At 33.4% G+C, this 21,070-nt stretch overlaps 1 protein-coding gene and 1 non-coding gene across 2 annotated transcripts in view; both read right to left on the bottom strand.

The window, feature by feature from the left end:
* LOC106666554 (zwei Ig domain protein zig-8) overlaps positions 1–21,070 on the bottom strand; it is a 658,162-nt gene that overhangs the window by 15,357 nt on the left and 621,735 nt on the right. The window contains exon 6 of the mRNA XM_014393829.2: positions 3,328–3,496. Coding sequence (XP_014249315.1) covers positions 3,328–3,496 — 169 coding nt within the window. The remainder of the gene's footprint in view (positions 1–3,327; positions 3,497–21,070) is intronic.
* Positions 1,478–1,551, bottom strand: Trnan-auu. The gene has a single exon. It is a non-coding gene; the product is annotated as a tRNA-Asn (tRNA).

Consider the following 21,070-nt stretch of genomic DNA (forward strand, 5'->3'; position numbering starts at 1 on the left):
TGATCTGGCCTGGAATTTTTTTTTAAGTACTAGCATTTCAATTAGCCAAGCAGAAAAATTCAAATGGTTGAAAGAATTTAATCGCCTCGGGAATCTCTCGTTTATTTTCACCCCGGACGTAGATTACTAAAAATAACACTAAATAGTACGCTCTACCCTTGATTTAACAACGTTTATATGATATCTTGTTTCGTGACCAGGTGCTTTATTTACGACTCGTTTAGTTACTATCAATTAACTTTATTTACTGTTTATGGCTGTCGCCACGCACTTTATGTTTTACTTCGCCTTGGTGATAAAGCTTGTTAGCGAGCCTGCCGGCAGTGTTCCATAGTAATACGCCGTCAAATTACTTGGCAATTTGTATTAGAGCCTCAGACCCCAAACTTCTTCCATTAAACAGCCCTTTCATTCTGTCAGCGACTGGTTAATTGCGTCCTATTATTTTTGATCGCGTTATCTTTTATCAATTTGTATACTTGCTAATCTTCTAATTCATATATACAAAAATTAACATTATAAGTGCGGAAAAAACCTAGAATTGTACCTATTCTGAAGGAGTTCAGGGTAGTGGCTCATGGATTGTCAAGATTAAGGCTAAATATGTCTAAAATAATACCATCCAAATTTCAAAAATAGCAGCTCTAATCGAAAAATTTATTTTCAAATTATTCATTTATTTTCAAATTATTTGAAATTATTCCGTTTTTAGTAATAATTCCGAATTTTAGGGGTTGTATAAAGCCAAAAAGTCGATTAGAACATAAAACCATGCTGAAATTCTAGAAAATATACTATATAGGGAAAAGTTGACGTTGTGTTATACAAAAGCCTATTTGAACTCCCAGAAAATAAGAGAAACTTTTGACAAAAGCAAATTAGAGAATACATCATGAAATAAATGGATGAAACATTAGCATGTAACTATTTATGTTTAGTGGTATAATTGACCAAATTATTTATTTCAATTAATCATTCTTTTAATGGGAAGTCTTGGTTGAGATGAAAAAGTTAGTTCCAAGAATGGGATTCGAACCCATGACCTTCGGCTAAATACGCCGTTGCTCTAGCCACCTTTCGAATTTTCCCTTCTTTTTGCCATTTTTCAAATGTCGTGTAATCAGGATTCCATTTTCGGGGACATATGAAGTGGCCTAGGGGAGCTATTATTGAAGTTATACTTCTTTTACTTGTTAAATCCATTATGGTTTAGTGGTCCAATTGACCGAATTACTTCTTTCAATTAATAAACATTTTATGTAAGGTTTTGGTTGAAATGAAAAAGCTATAATGAAAAAGAAAGTTTGTTTCTTTTTTTGCTATTATCATTTTATTTTTGTGTTCCGGTGTATAAAGTTATTAATAATGGGTCAGTTTTCTTATCAAAATTGTAAAATTGTTCATTTCAAACTTTGTTTAATATTTTATTTTAATTAAGGAAATTAATTAAGGTTTTTAGTTGAGATAAAAAAATCATTGTCACAAGCGGGATTCGAACCCACGACCTTCGGCTCAATACGCCGATACTCTAACCACTTGAGCTATCGTGACTTCGATCCACTCGGACACCAACTCCCCACCTCAACCCCACCTTTTGAATTTTCCCTCCTTTTTACCATTTTTCAAATGTCGTGTAACAGGATTCGATTTTTGGAGACAAATGAAAACGGAGAGCTCTTAGTGAAGATATACTTCGTTTTCCTTATTAAATCCATTATATTTCAAAGTCCGATTGACCATATAATTATTTCAGTTAACTAATCTTTACGTAAGGTACTGGTTTAAATTAAAAAATTAAGTTTTACGTTCAGTCGATGGAATTTTTGAACGAGGGCACAAGAAAACCTCCGGAATAAGTGTGCATGTCATATCAAATTTTTCAAATTAAACTTTCTTATTCGTTGACGAATTTAAATCCTGATTACGCCAACGTTTTCAATGTAAAAATGATTTAAAAATTTGGTAAAAATGTAAAGTTCTCATTTAAAATCTTAAACCTGTCTTTTCTCTAAAATACACTGATAATTTTTTTATTAATAGGAGTAAAAATGTAAAATTGGATTGAAAATATTAAATAGGTATTTTTTGCTTTTTTTTGTTAATGTTATCTATTCAATAGAAATTCAGCCGTGCCATATAAAACAGACACTACGTTACTGTATATTACGCTTTTCTGTTTCCTCTGACTTGTTTTTAGTTATTATGGTGTAGGTTACAAAAGTTTTAAGTTTTTCTCTTGTACAATACTTGTGTCATATTTGTGTCATAATAGAGAATTCTATCTAGGTAGAATTTTCTACCTATTCTTCTAACTTATAAAATACATGCTAATTTCAATAAAATTATTCTTTCTATGTAAAGACTTGGTTGGCATGAAAAAGTAAGCGTCATGAGCGGGATTCGAACCTACGACCTTCGGCTCAATACGCCGCTGCTCTAACCACTTCAGCTATCGCGATTTCGATCCACTCGGACACCAACTCCCCCATCTCAACCTACAACTGTAGCGTATTGAGCCGAATGTCGTAGGTTCGAATCCGCTCATGACGCTTACTTTTTCATGCCAACCAAGTCCTTACATAATAAGAATAATTAATTTAAATTAGCATGTATTTTGTAAGTTAGAAGAATAGGTGGAAGATAGAATTAAATTTTGCTTCCTCTTGGTGTTAATGCGGGCTTGCCTCGTTTGGTTTTAAATTTAATTCACTACTTTCGTGGTCCGCTTGACCAATTAATACATGACAATTAATTAAGGTTTTTAGCTGAGATGAAAAAAAAGTTAATGGCACGAGAGGGATTCGAACCCAGTACCTTCGGCTAGATACGCCGCTGCTCTACCACTTGAGCTAGCGTGACCTCGATCCACCCGGACACTAACTTCCCATCTCAACCACACCATTTGAAATTTCCTCCTTTTTGCGATTAACTTCCCTATTAAATCCCTCTCGTGCCATTAACTTTTTTTCATCTCAACTAAAAACCTTAATTAATTGTCATTTAAATTTAACGTAAATTTCTCTGTAAACAAACTTTATTGATTTAGGAACTTTGGATTTAGGATCACCTTTTTACACGTGTGTATATGTGATATAAATCATTAATCTGTATATTATTACTTTCTTTACTCCCTTAGTAAGAAATCGTTAATAATTAATTTATTTATAATACTACGGTACTATAGGATACTTACTGTAAGTTATAAAAAGTTTAATTTTCCCAATGTGTAACTAATTAATTACGAAAAGATTTCATTTCATTGTTTGTTTTTACCCACACAGTTTAATGGACTTATGTATAAATCATAAAATAATTGTAGATGGTTACCATTGAGTATATGTACTCTGATGGTGGCCGTATTAGCGTTGGACGGGCTGCAGGTGTAAAAACCCGAATCGGGGGAGACAGCTTTCTGCAGAAGTAGCCTGCTTGTAGTCACGGCTCCCTTTTCTGTCACCAGACTCACGCCTCCTCTCGGAGAGTCGAAGTTGATCACCTGTTTAAAACAAAAACAAAAAGTGTGAAAAATAAAACTTTCCAATTGTGACAATAGTGGAAGGAAAAGCGATAAAGGCAGGTGCTTTTTTATCGAGCAATAAAACAATTCGTTACAAGGAGGTAGGATGCCTTTATCCACGAGCATGGGTAGCAAACAAGTAAAATTCTAAAATTGACATAATCGTTTTTTTGAGTATTTGTATGACTTATCTATTGACATTGGATATTTATTTTAAAAAAAGTAGTGTAGTTTAGGTAAATAATTTTTTTATATTAAAAAGGATCGGAGCAATCATAACTAATAAAACCTTTAATAAACAACAATCATCATAAATATTTTTACAACAGTGTTTATTTTAATATACTATGTACAAGCAAAATTATTGATCTGTAAAATAAAATAAAATAATCAATCTGGGGGTAAAGTGAGAAGAATCAGCCAGTGGTGATCCTTTGCGCTACGTCTCCAGCAGGTACGTAGAAGTAGCTGCTTCAATCACCTTGGAGAATTGTTGAGAATTTATTAACCATGGTGACGAATTCTTGTATGTGTGTTCATATTTGGGGGGGGGGGTTGTATCGTGAAAAAAGGGCCAGAGGCAACGGTGGGAATCGAACCCACGACCGCGGCGTCTATGAGCCGAGAGTCTCTCATGATAACCGCTTGGCTACCGCGGTCCCCCCAAAAAATTATTGAGAATGATACGAGAATATTTCTAAAACTGATTGGGAGGTGTAACGAAAGGTTTTGTGGATTTTTTTTGTCTTGTCAACATCAACCATCTTGTCAAATTGGTTTCTCGAATTAATAAATTTAAAAAATAGAAAAAAAAATCGGACATGCTCTCAGTACCTATTAACATTTTTCCTGCATTCCTTACCCAATCGCACTAGTCTCAAGCTTTTAAAACTAAAATTTTACCCTTATTCTTCAGAATTGTTGGGGCAAAACTATACTGATTCCGGGGAAGTAAGTGCTGGTTCCTCGCTGGCTTGTTTCAAGTCCAGACCATCTGTGTTTTTAAAAACGACGTGAATCATCCATTTTTTCTTCTTCCTTGTACTTTCCCGGTTTGCTTTCATCTTCTTTCTCATTCTGTTTTGCTTTCTTAATGTGGTTTCATCATTCGCTTATGAAAAATTTATATTTTAAAGGATATATCATTGCCATTATGATTTCGTATATTTATTACATGTTTTATTATTATTAATTTTTAAGGACGTTCTAACGGCTAAGGACATATTAACCCCTGACATTTAAACTTTCTGTTTTAGTTAATTAATATTTTTAGTTGAGATAAAAAAGTCAGTGTCACGAGGGGGATTCGAACCCACGATCTTCGGCTAGATACGCCGCCGTTCTACCACTTGAGCTATCATGACCTCGATCCACTCGGACACCAACTTCCCATCTCAATACACTCGAATCCCGCTCGTACCATTGACTTTTTTTATCTCAACTGAAAACCTTCATTAATATTTTTATCTTCGGTTTTTGGTTGAGATGAAAAAACTAATGTCATTGTCATTTAATGCCATTTAATTTGTCACCTAGAATCAAATAGATTACACGACATTTGAAAAATGGAAAAAAGGAGGGAAAATTCAAAATGTTGAGGTTGAGATGGGAAGTTAGTGTCCGAGTGGATCAAAGTCACGATAGCTCCAGTGGTAGAGCAGCGGCGCATCTAGCCGAAGGTCGAGGGTTCGAATCTCGTTCGTGACACTGACTTTTATCTCAACTAAAAACCTTAATTAATTGAAAGATATTAATTGGTCAAGCGGAACACGATAACCAGTGAACTTCTAGGTAGGTTAGTTTTATCGCTTTGGAGTGCTAAAAAGCTCTGTTTCCAACTCACTCATAAACTGAATTCTATCCTATTGCCATCCAAAGCTTTAATTTTTCTAATTCTTTAATTCTTAATTTAGAAAGCCAAATGTATGCAAAAACCCATTTTCAATTATAGAATTTATTCCTGTTTTTTAATTAGAATTTTGAATTTTGATGTTTTATTATTTTTTTATTTTATTTTATTTTATTTATTTATTAATTTTTTTGTTTAAACGAGGGTTCGCAGAAGCAGAGGTTATATCAACACTCGGGGTGCCGGTGTTTTGGAAAAAAAGCCCATTTGTAAGTATGTCGAGTTCGAATGCAGGGCCGCTGGATTCGAACCCGGGACCATTACCTTACAGTGACGAGGGCCGTGTCAACGACTAACCCGTTGCGGCCACCGACGCCCTCTTTTTGAAAAAAAAAAAAAAACCAATTTGCAAGTATGTCGGGTTTGAATGCAGGGTCGCTGGATTCGAACTCGGGACCTTTAGCTTACTGTGATGAGCGCCCTGTCAACGCCTAAACGTTGCGGCCACCGACGCCCCTTTGTGGAATTTTATGTATTGAAAATTTACGATATCTTTCACAAAAAAAATTTTCAGGCTATGTATTTTATGATTCCGTAGATAGTAGGGAGTGTTTACATTTCTTCTTTAAAGTTTTAAGCAAACATTTTTATGTTATATGGTATAGTGTGAAAAATAATACAGTAACTTCTTGTACGGTCTGAATGAACAAAAATAATTCAATTTTTATCTGCCAAACTTTTGGCCTACTTTCAGATCATCATCAGCGCAAAATAATCTTAAAGATTTCTACAAATTTAGCATAATTTTTTATTAAATAGTTTCAAATTCCTTTGAAGAACAACTCAGCCACAACTCGATCGAATCATCTAACATTTCGCTCAAAAATAATAAACATTCCCTACTATGCATCAAATTTAACCATCCTTGGCCGTGTTGGGACTGAATTAGTCTTCAAAAAAATTAGAAATCATCTACTAAAAACTTAATTAAGTCAATGTTAAGAAATATTTAAGATTGTTTTGCTCTGATGATGACGTAAAACTAGATCGAAAGTTTGGCATATAACAATTGATTTGTTTTTCATCCAGAATGGAGACACAGATTTTTTGTGTTTACAATTTTCCGGAGTGTTTTGATATTTGGATGTAGGAACTGAACCTCTAAAACATTGAAAAGCTTTTGAGAAAAGGAAATGTGATTGAAATAGTTTGTTTTATAATGTATTTTATAGTCCACGACTCTGAGAGGCAAAAAACGTTGCCATCTTTATTATTTTTAATTACCTTTTAGGTAATCCGTCATTAATTATTTTACAAAAATATTTGGTCCGTTTAAAGGATAAGATGTAAGTAAAACACAGATCAAATCTCCCAATAGTGTTTGCAATTAGATTTTGTAAACGAATCTTTGAATAGTCAATCCCATCTTTATTGATTTTTCGGTAAAGCTTATTTCTTAAGTTCCAGTGGTTTTATGTTTTAAAAATGTACCATTTTTAACTTTCATATTTGTTTGAATGATAGTTTTAAGTGATACAGATTTGGCTAGAATCATAGCGATTGGTGGAAGTTGGAAGAGGTCAATCGTATGTGGCCGGGGTGCTTAATTGACCAAGATACTGGCGATTAATCAAGAACATGGCACAGAACAGCTCGGTTAAGTTTCACAAAAAATCTGATCGATTGGTCTGAGCAAGATTGTACAAATATGTTGTTTTCGGATTAGTCAAGGTTTTTAAATTTCAAATTTGTTTGAGTCATAGTTTTAAGTGATACAGATTTGGCTAGAATCATCGCGTTTGTTGGAAGTGGGAAGAAGGCAAGCTTATGTGGCCGAAGTGCTTAATATACCAAGATACTGGAGGTTACTCAAGGAGGCATGGATGTCGGATGGATGGTTTTATGGTTTCGAATGTACATCATAATCGGCTTTCTACCTCTGTTGAGGGCAAGCAACGACTTACAAATTAGTAAAGTTAATGTCAGTTTAAGCATAAGCAATATAAGGCGAATGCTTTCAGAAACTGGATTCCGTGCCAGCAGAACTACCTCTGGCCCGAAACTTCTGAAATGGCTCGGATAACTTTCGCAAGAAATCACATTGATTGGTCTGAGCAAGATTGGACTAATATCTTATTTTCGGATGAGTCAAGATTTTTTTATGACCTTATGACGGCAGAAAGAGGAGAGCGTTTGGAAAAAATACAGCAGAGTGATATGTCCCCGCAAAATTTTCACTCCGGAGAACCAAAGGTTTGGCAAAGTGTTAAGCGAAGAGTGAGGCTTTTTGTCCGACTTGAACCATGTTGTCATTGATTCAATTTCATAAATAAAATTGTTTTTTAATCTGCCCTATTGTGTTCAAATAATGCGTAATTAATTATAGAAAAGAGAAATGTCCATTCATAACATGTTGAACATCATTAATTTTCAAATCCACGACAGTAAGAAAGAATTATCTTTGGACGGCGGATGATTGATGACTGGAGAAACACGATGTAAATTTATAAAGAAGGTTTTGTTATGACCAAAGTACAACGCAGTAAAGAAAGTTAAAAAAAAAACAGCTTTCAAATATTGGTATTTTATATGTTGAGAATTTATTATTTAAAAGTGCCCAAATAGTAGCCACAAAGGTATCATTTGAAATAATTATCTCTTTTATTTAATCAGTACGCAATTTGACAATATATGAAAAATATAAGTTTTAGAATATGGTAAATTAAATGCAGTTAATCGTAATAATTAATTTCACTAGTTTTCGTGATCCGCTGGACCAATTAATATCTTTCAATTAATTAAGGTTTTTAGTTGAGATAAAAAAGTCAGTGTCACGAGCGGGATTCGAACCCACGATCTTCGGCTAGATACCCCGCTACTCCTCCACTTTTATCTCAATTAAAACCCTTAATTAATTGAAAGTAATAATTAATTGTAAAAATCCTTCGTTTATTTTAGAATAGATTAGATAAAATAAATTTGATATGATGAAAGGGGTGTTTTTTGAGAAAAATTAATATTTTTTACGATTTTTGGCTAATTTAATACGTGTTAGGTAAAAAAAGGTTTATTTGAAATTTCAGGTTTAAACAGTTCAAAAATTGCACATTGCTTCGTTCTAATCCTGCTTACACATCAAACAATCGATGAGATAAGTATATCCTGGGTCTGGGTAAATAATTATTATTCCCCGGAGGCTATTTACATTGCTGAAGCCTTCCGGTTCTCAACAAAAACAGAGGGCCAGCTTGCATTTGTTAAACTCGGTTTGGAAGCAAAAACTGGATTTAAATTTGAAATAATACCGAGTCGTCGGCCCGCTCAGAAAGTAATTACCGAGGAGCATTGAACCGAGAAAATTAATTTAAATATCTTACGCTAGCGCAACGACGCTCAGCCTATGCCACGGGCACTGACACAAAATTCTATTCTCAGTGCTGAGCGGTTGTTTTCAGATTTAAAATATGGAAAAGCTTTTTTTGTTTACTTTCAATTGATAATGTATAAAAATTCAGGAAAACTTAACTCACAATCTAGACATTCATTATAATTAATATAAATTGATCTTTTTATGTAAGGTTTTGGTTGAAATGAAAAAGCTAGTGTCACGATCGGGATTCGAACCCACTACCTTCGCCTCAATACCTAACCACTTGAGCTATCGTGTCTTCGATCTATTCGGACACCAATTCCCCATCTCAACCTACCTGAATTTTCCCACTTTTTTGCCAGTGAAGTTACACTTCGTTTTACTAATTAAATTCATAATATTGGTAAAGGTAGGTTTGAGTCTCAAATTTGGGTAACGAATCGGAAATGGGCATTAAGGCACTTACGATGAGTATCGGTATGGTATGGTTATGTCGATACTAGGAAGCGGGTTTATGCTCCCAGGGCACTGCAGACTTCTGGCTTATTGTACCTTCCTAGGTCCCTAGTTCAGTGCATCCTTATTGGAAATATCAGGTCATTGAGTATGAGTATCTCATAGCCCCTCGGATACACCACAACTAATTTCAAAGCCGACATAAGCGGGGAACACAATTACCCGACGAAACGCTATGCGACGTAACAACCCATGTACCGTTGGCCAATAGAAGTGTTCTTAAGATCAGTGATGATCTGTGAAATCACGAGAAGATCTTTACAAATCAATCCTATTTGTATGCACTTTCCCAAATGGTTTCCATACAGCCAGGAAAACTTTATGTATAATAGAGTTTTATGTCTCATTGTACATAAACAAAACGTTTTAACTTTAATAGAATAAGAAATAATAGTGTTTTTGCTTTATTTATTTTGTGGTTTTGTGTAGACATATGGAATATTGGGTTTTTGATGAAACCAACATCTACATTTCAATGCATTTTCATAGCCTTTTTTTATGTCGTTTCTCGACCCAGATATTTTAAGAAGAAAGCCCTTAAGGTTTCGAAAATGCGTTAAAATGTCAAACTAGAATAGTATTGTTGTTTTATCAAAAATCTTAATATTCTATAATAATAAAGGTTTGGTCTGTCCTCAAGACTAATTAATAATAAATTTATTAGTGTTGAAGAATAAAATAAACCTTTATGTTAGAAAATGAAAAATTCAATATTGAATTGTCTAGGAATAGTAATCTGAAAGAATGAAGGGTAGAAAAAAGGTCTTTGATAGAGAGAAGAAAAAATTGAACCCAAGAAAGAGCCCTGAGGAACACCCAAAAAGGCATAATTAAAATTAAATTAATTAAAAATTCAAGAACAAACTCCTCAACCTGAATGAAAAATAAATATTTTGTGAATTTCAGAGTCAAAATGTTTAGGACGAGACTTGATTCAAATTATACCATTTATTCGGCCAATTTGTTAAATGTACAGAGTTGATCGACTCAAACAGTAATGACATTTGTGTGGTGATTAGTGACCTTAATCGATATTTATTTAGAAATCGTGAGATGCGGTCTGGTGGGATGTAGGTTTCAGAAAAACATTTTCTTTATCGAGCCAACGTTTCGATCTTTATTGAGATCATCTTCAGGGCCTGGGATTTACAAACATCGTTTGTAATTGTTATATGTAAACGATGTTTGTAAATCCAGGCCCTGAAGATGATCTCAATAATGATTGAAACGTTGGCACGATAAAGAAAATGTTTTTCTGAAACCTGCATCACACCAGACCGCATCTCATGATTTCTAAATAAATAAAAGGATATAGTTCGTACCATTTTCTGACGACTGTTTATAAAGTTTTAAAACCAAAGGAGCATATTCAGTAAACCATTGTTGTTGGCGTATGATAAGTAATAGATTATGGTGGATCTTGACCCACGAAAGCTGTGAAAATAGCAATAAAATGACAAATTGGTATCTTGAGTTTGTGGGCTTTCGCGCATGGAACTGAAAGGCACGACTGTGTATCATATAGATAGAATATTAAACCTGGAAAGAAAAAGGAAAAAATACTGTTATTAAAAAATAACCCTTATTTAAAACTTAATATTAATTTTTTTTAGTAGTCCTGTATCTTGTATTATATTTGTTATTACTTTCCCTCTTTTTCCTTTTTATTTTCCTTTATATCTTAGTATAATTTACAAAAAGAGAGCTTTATCCGATTTGGCTAATGTTTAAGTTTAGAACGAGCTGATTTATCAGGTGTGAAATGCTTGTTTACTGCTGTACTTCCTTATCTTTGCAGATAAGTCGGCCGGTCTTTCCTTTCTTCGATTAACGTTTTAAAATCATAATATACTGCCCTAAGACACATAAAATTTACATAAAAAACGTGAAATCGTGTAAAGTTTCCAATTTCTATAGATTTTTTGCCAGATTTTACAAAAATGCTAAAAAGTAAATAGACTTAATTTTTGTTTTAATTTATAACAACAAAATCGAAAAATTATTGTGGTTTTAACAAAATTTTTAGATAAAAATGGGACCGAAGTTCCTTTCCAATCTTTTCCCTGGTGACTTAATAAGTTTTCCCATATAAGTAATTTCCGGTGGGTCGGTCCGAATGTGAAATGCGTTTTCCGCCGTGTTGACGTACCGCCCAGCCTGAACACTTTTTCCTCAGGGATAAAATATTAAATTTCTTTCGGTAGAATATGTTTTAATTAGCATATTTTTATTCTCTTTAGCCTACTGAAAACAAACAAAACGTTATCTCGTAGATTATAATATTTTACGCCTGTTAGATCATCCAGAATACAATTACTCAGAATATAGCTCACACAGATCTAAATTGACATAAAACATTAAATCCACTATTTTTCGTGGTCCGCTTGACCAATCAATAACATTCAATTAATAAAGGCTTTAAGTTGAGATAAAAAAGTCAGTGTCACGTTATCTCAACTTACAACCTTAATTAATTGAATAAAACATTAAAATTATTTGCGAAAAAATTAGTTAAATCATATTTTAATTAAATCGCGATATATAAGATTAAATTTATATGATATTGTACAATTTAGTGTCATTCTTGGCTCAGTAAAGGAAGCGAGTAAGTCGATATGAGAACAGCCCTGGAACATTGGCGTCTGTTCGATTTTATAAGGAAAAAGTCTGTACTATTGTATGTAGTATTAGTTTTTTTATTATGTAGTAAGAAGATTAGTGTATGATTAGTTAAAGTGTTTTTCCGGCAATTTGCCCCTTTTTCCAGGCAAATGAATAATTTTTAACAACTAATTAAAGATTTTTAATTTAAAAATAGTTTTTTAAATTCGAAATGAACATTTTTAAATTTCACATATTAAATGACCGTTTTGCACTTCGAATTAACTTTTTTAAACTTCTATTTAGTCATTTTTAATTTCATATGAATTTTTTTAAACTTTAAATTAACTTATTTTTAAATTCAAATTAGCTCTTTTTAGTCTCTTTAAATACAAATCAACTCTCAATTTTTATTATATTTTTATTATATTATATTATTTATTATATTATATTATTTATTATTTTATTCTATTTAGTCATTTTTAATTTCAAATGAATTTTTTAAAACTAAATTAACCTTTTATAAAATTCAAATTAGCTCTTTTTAGTCCCTTTTTACCTTTTTTAATTTTAATTAGTAATTTTTATTTTTCAATGAACTTTTTTAAATTTTGAATTAACCTTTTTTTAATTTCTAATTAGTCATTTTTAATTTCAAACGAATTTTTAAAATCTTTAAATTAACCTTTTTTAAAATTCAAATTAGTTCTTTTTAGTCGTTTTAAAAAGAAAACAACCCTCAATTTTTTTCTCAATTTTACATTTTTAACTTTGAATTCACCTTTTTTTTTAAATTTAAAATTAGAACTTATTTATTTAACGTAAGCCTTTTTGAAATTTGCATTAACTTTTTTAAATTTCTAATTAGTCATTTTTAATTTCAAATGAATTTTTTAAAACTTGAAATTAACCTTTTTTTAATTTTAATTAGTCATTTTTATTTTCAACTGAACTTTTTTTAAAATTTGAATTAACCTTTTTTAATTTTAGTTAGTCATTTTTATTTTGCAATGAACTTTTTTAAACTTTGAATTGGGGGCGTCGGTGGCCGCAATGGTTTAGGCGTTGACCGCTCATCAGTGTAAGGTAAAGGTCCCGGGTTCGAATCCAGCGGCCCTGCATTACAAACATACTTACAAATGGGCTTTTTTTACAAAAGTACCGGCACCCTGAGGGTTGATATGACCTCTGCTGTTGCGAACCTTCGTAAAAAAAAAAACCTTTTTGAAATTTGAATTAACCTTTTTTAAACTATAATTAGTCATTTTTAATTTCAAATGAACTTTATTAAACTGTGAATTAACCTTTTTTTAAATTAAAATTACCTGTTAATTATTTAAACTGACTCTTTCTTTTTAACACTTTTTAACTCAAATGAACTGTTTTTAACTTCAAACGAACTCTTTTTAAATTCCAATCATCCCTCAATTTTTACGCTCAAATTGACATTTTTAATTGCAAATCTGCCTTTTATAACTTCGAATTCACCTTTTTTTAAATTTGAAATTGGCACTTATATATTTACAAGAAAGCATTTCGAACTTTGAATTAACCTTTTTTAAATTCAAATTAGCTATTTTTAATCTCAATGAACTGTTTTAATATAATGTTAGCACTTTTTAATTGCAGATTCGCCCTTTTCAATTTCAAATATTCCTTTTTACTCTCCAATTAACCGTTTTTAATGTCAAATAAATCTTTTTTACTTTGTTTTAATCCTTTTAAAATTCAAATTAGCCCGTTTAATCCCAAATTAGCCTTTTGCGACTTCAAACTACCTTTTTTCTAAATTCTCATTTTTTAAATTTCAAATGAAGGCTTTGACGTTCAAATTTCGCTGGGGTTTTAATAAAAAAAGGTTATAATTTACCCCATCACATAGGTTTTTTTGATGGTTTAAAAAATTAATTTTGAATTTAGTAGGGGTTTATTCAAAATTAAAAATGGCTTTGAAGGTAACAGCAGTTCATTGAAATTTTGAAGAAAAAGAAAGTTTAAAATTAAAATTGATTAATTTGGATAGGGAAAGGGCTAATTAGAAGGAAAAAAAGTATGTATAGAATTTGTAAAGGATGGTGGATAAATATCGAGTACTCCACTATCACCCCGCATGAGTAAATCCTTTTTAAATAGGAAAGAATGTGGTTAAATCGATTTTGACAAATTTTTCAAATAGTATGAATTTCTTCTAAAGTGAATTTGAACATCGCAAAAGGCATTGCATTCGTTTCAAAACGGTACCGAATGCGTTTTATTGAAAGTATATTTGCGTCGCTCACGTTTTACGAATCGTATAGAATGATTTACGCCACTATAAATTTCATTCTTTAGGATTTACAGCGGGCGCGTCGTAAAAGAGCACTTACGCCCGTAAGAGCTATCTTAGCGAGTCAAGGCAAAGATATTATAAAATTTACTTTTTTATATATTTTCCTTCTGAAAGTTATTTTTAACTGAAAGGCGAGCAATCTTTTCCTTCGCAAAGATTTTGAATAGGAAAGATTTAGTCATTTCCGTTTTATTTCCGCCAGGAAACCAATGGAACACCATTTCCTTTACTAAAGTATTATTAGTATTTTTGTCTCTTCACTGGATGAACGGACTGCTCCATACTTGTAACAGTTGAAATAGCGGTCTTCCCGACCACCAATGGCACATTATTAAGCCAGAAATAAACTTACCCGATGCTACGCCATGCGACGTTACCCGATGCTACCCGACACAAATCCAAACTCCGATTTTCCATAAGGTTGCATTACCCCCGTGCACATCTACCCGATGCTATGCCACGCTAACCTACCCGAAGCTCTGCGATCCCCACTATCCAGATTTTCGTCGGGTCGCATCGAGTACAGTCGAAGATAAAACAACCGGACACTCATATTTTTATTCAAACTACATGTATTATTGTCGTTATATTAATTACAACATACTTATTTTAATATAAACCAAATTAAATGTGATTAAAAATTAATTAGTTTTTATTTAAAAATTAACTTTAATGGTTTGGTAGAAAATTAATCAAAACACCGGAATACGATTTTTTGATATAATGAATTTAACTAATAATTTATTGTACTCGCTTCGGCGGTACATATACTAAAATTGGATCAATTTATTACACGGTTTTGCTCATAAAATCTCATAAAATTTAATTAACAATTTATTTCATAGTTTTACTCGTAAAATTACACAATTCTGTAATGTCGGGTATCATCAGAACAGGACACTCATATTTTTTGTAGTTTATTTCAAACTAAGTACACGTAATTTTGCCGTTATATTAATTACATGTTATTTTAATGTAAACCAAATTAAACGAGATCAATAATGCATAAGTTTTTATAAACATTGTTTAATTATGATGGTTAGGAGTAACTTTATTTAAAACAATTAAGTTTAACAAACAATTTATTAGATGGTTGTGCTCATAAAATTTAACTAACAATTTACTACTAAGTTTTGCTCAAAATAGTGCATTAAGAATAAAAGATGCGTTGTGATTGTGATAGTGATTATTGTGATACACGCTGTGGACTTTACGCGACGTGTGCTTGCGTCGGATAGATGTGCACACCCCACCAAAACGTGGCAAAGCGTCGGGTAGCGTCCTATGGCGTAGCATCGGGTATGTTCCCGGCTTTACCCTTGCGATCAGCAATAAAATAAACCATCAATCCATCTTCTTATTTAATGAAAAAAATAATAAATAAAATACCATTCGTAGAGATCTGCTGTTAGGAAGGACAATAAAAGACGTACATTGGATTTGCCGTAGTCTATTTATTACCGGAGGTTCGAAGCAGTCGTTGAGGGTTCTAAGTGGCCTCTAGAAGCAAGATATTGCTGACTCCGTCAAAACTAAAGGTAAATATCCAGGACTACTGGAACTTCATATCAACCAAATCGAATTTTAATTAAAGATTTTACAACTTAACACTTAATTCACAATCCTAATTTCTAATTTTAACTATTATATTGTCATATATTATAAATATATAATTGGATTTAACAGTTGAAAATAAATCTTAATGGAACATATTAATGTTTTTTTTTCGTTTATTTTAAATCTCAGTCTTCTCTGCCATCGTAATTTTTCATTTTCCACAAAGAAACATAAGAAATTGACTAATCTTTGGATAAATACATGCCGAGATTTGATTGAACCTTGATGGAATTCTAAATCAAAAGTACCTTTGATCTTTTTTTTCAATCCAGCACCCGTCAAAGACGCCAAATATGAAATTACGAATAGCAAATGAACGACATGTATCTGCGGAAAAATATAATTTATTAAGTAATATAAATTCATCCCAAGCTTCTTCTTTTATCAATAAGCATAATATCTATAGGATATTATTATCTATAGGAAAATCATTTCTTTGATATTCGGTTAAAATAAAATATTACACAGTTCTACACGTTCAAATAAATGAAATACGGGTGTTCATAAATATTTGTTTTTCAACCTGAGAAAAGCTATGGGTAATTTTATTTCTCTGAAAGCGTTCGTATATCACACGTCTTTATTGCTTGACACTTCGTATGACATTAAGAAATTTATAGAACCGAACGAATCTTATAAATTGTCTCGGATAAGTCCCGTATCCCTTATTTACAAATATTTTCCAACATTTTTATTATGTTCTGTTAATCTTAATGTATAAAGCTAGAAAGACATAATGAAATATGTATATTGTAATTAATATAACAATAAAACAAGCATACATATAATTTGAAATAAACACCAAAATACGAATGATAGTTTTTTATTTTATTTTGTTTATCGAGAGTTCGCAACAGTAGAGGTCATATGAACCTTTATGGTGTTGGTGTTTATGAACAAAAGCCCATTTGTAGGTTTGAACGCAGGGCCGATGGATTCGAACCTGGAACCTTTAACTTCCAATGTGCCGTGTCAATGTCTAATCTCTTGCAGCTATTTACACTCCCTCGATGTCACTATAGCTTTTTTATATGTATATGCTGTATAAATGTCTCTATATAGTTTTATTAAGGGCAAAGAGCTTCCTTTAATGAGGTTTATATTTTCATGTCTTATTAAGGCCAGTCAAATATAAAAGGAAAACAACTTTATCAAACTCAGGTTAGTAAAATAAAACATTAAGGTAATGTATTACTTACAGTTAATTATGTACACACTAAGTCAAAACAGCAAGTCAAAAAAACCGCACTTCGGACGTATGTTCTTCACAAACTATGCATGCACTGATGGACAAAATTAACGAACCATCTTTAAATTTGAATCTATTTAGTTTCATATTATGTATACAAAAATAAGACATTTAAAAAGAAAATGTTTATTACTTGATTCTTTAAAAAAATTATTAAAGAACGATATATATATATATATATATATATATATATATATATAGAGAGAGAGAGAGAGAGAGAGAGAGAAAGAATAAAAATAAATCATAGTTATTCGGAAATCGTGAGATGTGGTCTGGTGTGATGTAGGTTTCAGAAAAACATTTTCTTTATCGCGCCAAGGTTTCGATCTTTATTGAGATCATCTTGACAGCCTGGGATTTACAAATATTGTTTAAATTTAACAAATACATGTTGGATGTGAAAAAAGAGAATTTATACAACGCAAAAAATATTTTTTATATTCAATCACAGTATTTCTTCTCCACTACTTTGATTTTAAAAATATTTTTTGCATTGTATAAATTCACTTTGTCCACATCCTACATGTATTTGTTAAATTTGAACCATGTTTGTAAATCCCAGCCCTGAAGATGATCTCAATAAAGATCGAAACGTAAGCGCGATAAAGAAAATGTTTTCTACATCACACCAGACCGCATTTCATGATTTCCGAATAATCACCGACTTTCGGTCACTAATCACCACACATAAATAATAGTCAAAAAATATCACTACAGTCTTTATACCAACGACGGTAGCCTTTGGATGATAAAAACATAAAATAAATTAATTAAAAATAACAGCAATAAAATTAATCGATCTAACATTTTATAAGACCAACAGATTTTAGACTTATCAGTATTCATCTAACTTTGTTTTACTTTGTGGAAAAGTTGTACTTGGCTCTGCATGGTTCATAAATGTGTGTATTTAAAAAAATATTTTATTCATGTGTGGTGAGTAGTGACCGCCTTATACAAAAATGTCTTCTCTATACCGACATCCATCCCCACCCCTTCAAATTCCAACGTATATAAACACAAAATAGCAAAATCTCACTGGCACTCTCGACACGACATGCAAGAATGGCACAATTACACAGAAGACAAACACTTTGAGTGAGTAGAAATACTTTGATTGAATATATAAAAAATATATTTTGCATTGTATGAATTCACTTTTTTCTACATCCTACATGTATTTGTTAAATTAAACAATCTTTGTAAATCCAGGCCCTGAAGATGATCTCAATAAAGATCGAAACGTTGGCACGATAAAGAAAATGTTTTTCTGAAACCTACATCATACCAGACCGCATCTCACGATTTCTAAATAAATATTTTATTCAACTAATCCTAATTTGTTTAGTGGTCAAAATTGACCATGTTAATTAAATATAAACTTAATTATAAAACCTTAATAATTATAAAAATAATTTATTGGAATTTTATTCTACGTGCTTACGCACAAAATATTTTATATAATACATAAACCATAAATATAATATATATAAAATGCAAATATATTTATATATATATATCACCTCCGTAAAACGCCTTTGTTCCTTGGAAAAAAATTCTGATTAAATCCTGAGGATTTCATTCCCATTCACCGAATAGCCGTTTCAAACTCTCCCAGGATGTTATGACCTGAGATTCGCCGTCATAATTCACCATCGTGATTAAATAACTTTCACTAAAACTAACTAATTTTTGACCGAATTTACTTTGGTTTACATGATAATAAGCATGTTGTAATTAATATAACCAGAAAAGTACATAAAGTTTGAAATAAATAACAAAAAATGTGAGTATCAGGATCTTTTGACTGAACTCCAAAATCTGGACAGTGGAGAACTTGGTAGCGTCGCGTAGTGTGGAGTAGCGTTGCACCACGGATTGACGTCGTGTCGCGTCGCGTCAGGTGTGTTCCCCGCTTAAATGTCTTTGAGAGTAAATCCGTTCAAGAAACTTCACTTGAAATTAGCCGGTCCTCGGTTAAAAGTTTGCAAGGGTTGTTCAACCCATCTCGACGTCTCTTCTTGAAAGTTTATTCATATTGGCAAGGGAAAATCCTTAACAAGGCACGGCTTTTCACCCCTCGGGCGATGTACAATTGACAGGGTAAGCAGAATTGGAAATTTTATACTTAAAAAAACAAAAACTAATGAATTTTAAAGACTAAAGAAAGCGTTTTGTTTAGAAAACCCATTAATTATAGCTGCTTCACTGACAGGCAAAATTTTCCACACAATTGATTGAATATTCTCGATAAAAAAATTCCCCCCTTAATTCGTCTGATTGTTTTTATTAATAAATATTTGCTCATGCTATGTTTTAAATTGGGACTATTAATTAGAGGTAAACACATTTAATCCTTAACCCAAAACAAGGATAAAGGATTTTTCAATGCTTACCTTTTACGGAATTTAAAATATTTATTCAGTCTCACTTGAATTCTGAAGAAATAATCTGATTAGTTTTCATCTTTGTTTTCTTAATTTCAATTTCTAAATTTAAAACTGCCACTTATTGCTAAGAATGTTGCGCGTGGTGAGGCACATATTGATGATGAATATTTATCAGGTTGCGGCTATTGCCACCGGAGTTCCTTACGAAACTCTGCGGGACGTTTTCCAAAAAGCGGAGACCACACCCGTTGCAACGCTATGCGACTGTACCTTATGCTTTTGTTTATGCTTATGCTTTTACCGAGAGCAAGTCGACTGGAGAAGCCTTGTGGATTTCGGCGCGATGCCGCAGAAGGGGGAGATGATTTTCTTCACCTGGCCTTTATTACCAAGAGAAGTCAAGCGTGTGTAAGGGACCTCGGTCCATCCATTCATCTCTGAAATCTTCGCTACTGGCCTGGCCACGGAGAAAAATAAAACCAAATGGAAACCGCAAAGTAAATAAAACCAAATGGAAACCACAAAGTAAATAAAACCAAATGGAAACCGGAAAGTAAATAAAACCAAATGGAAACCGCAAAAACAAATACCAAATGGAAACCGCAAAGACAAAAGATTGGAATTGTAACGATCACATTTCTCCAAAGTGGCCTGAGCATAGTGGCGGAGTAATGTCTCTTGGCTCTGGGGGCGGCGGTTGGCTCTATATTCTAGGGTCCCCGTCGCTCACCAAAGGGCAACCAACGAGGAGATTGAATTGATTAACTATCCTCAAAGTCACCAAAGTCACCGAACTCGTGTGGGAGAAGACTCTAACAAGCTCCGGAGTGGCTGTAGGAACAACCCTTGAGTAGTAATAGGTACCTGCGGGAGCCTGCGAGAGCTCGACTGGGCTTCCGAACTTATTGCGAAGAAAGGGAGCCTATGACGGCGGGTAGTTTCAGCGGGTGCCCCGCGCCCAGTTGGCTATCTGACCGCTCTGGGTCTCAAGAGAGACAGCGGAAGGCGTAGCCCACATTATCTTGGCTCGACTGTTCGACTGTTCCCGTTTCTGACGCTGGGGGAGCCTGACCACCTCCCCCTTGCCTCCATGTGCGATTCAGAGGGTAGAATCGCTGAGGAAGAGTCTCTCAAGCCCAGGTGTGAGCGACATACGGCCTTCGGGGAGTAGCAGGCGAAAGCCTGAGGAACCGGTCGCCCACCACGAGCGCACTGATTGTGAAGAGTGAGTGTTTGTGATTGAGGATCCCTATCCGACCTGCGGGATTTATTTCCTGTGGACTCAGATTCAACCCAACGAGGCGACTGGCTGGGATACGGTCGACTAGTTCGGCTTTTGAACGGCCATATCGCCTCACCCACCCCGGGAGTCATGGCCCACTCTATGTGGAACCACGGCGACAACGGGTGGTATAATGTGGTTGAGACTCGAGACCCCGAAACGGCCCACCTCGTGTTCTCTTCCACGGCCCTGTTTCTCAATCCGAATTCCTTCATTCTATCTTGTGACCCCTCCTAACCCTTGGTTACAAGGGGGGTATCCGGGCACAAAATAATGGTGTAGCCCAGAGGGCGTGACAACCTCTCTAAAGCACAAGCTGCCTTATGTCGGCCTCAGGGTCGGCAGGGGCG

The sequence above is a fragment of the Cimex lectularius genome, unplaced genomic scaffold (genome assembly GCF_000648675.2).
Source record: "Cimex lectularius strain Harlan isolate CLEC.00 unplaced genomic scaffold, Clec_2.1 scaffold196, whole genome shotgun sequence".
Classification (NCBI taxonomy): domain Eukaryota; kingdom Metazoa; phylum Arthropoda; class Insecta; order Hemiptera; family Cimicidae; genus Cimex; species Cimex lectularius.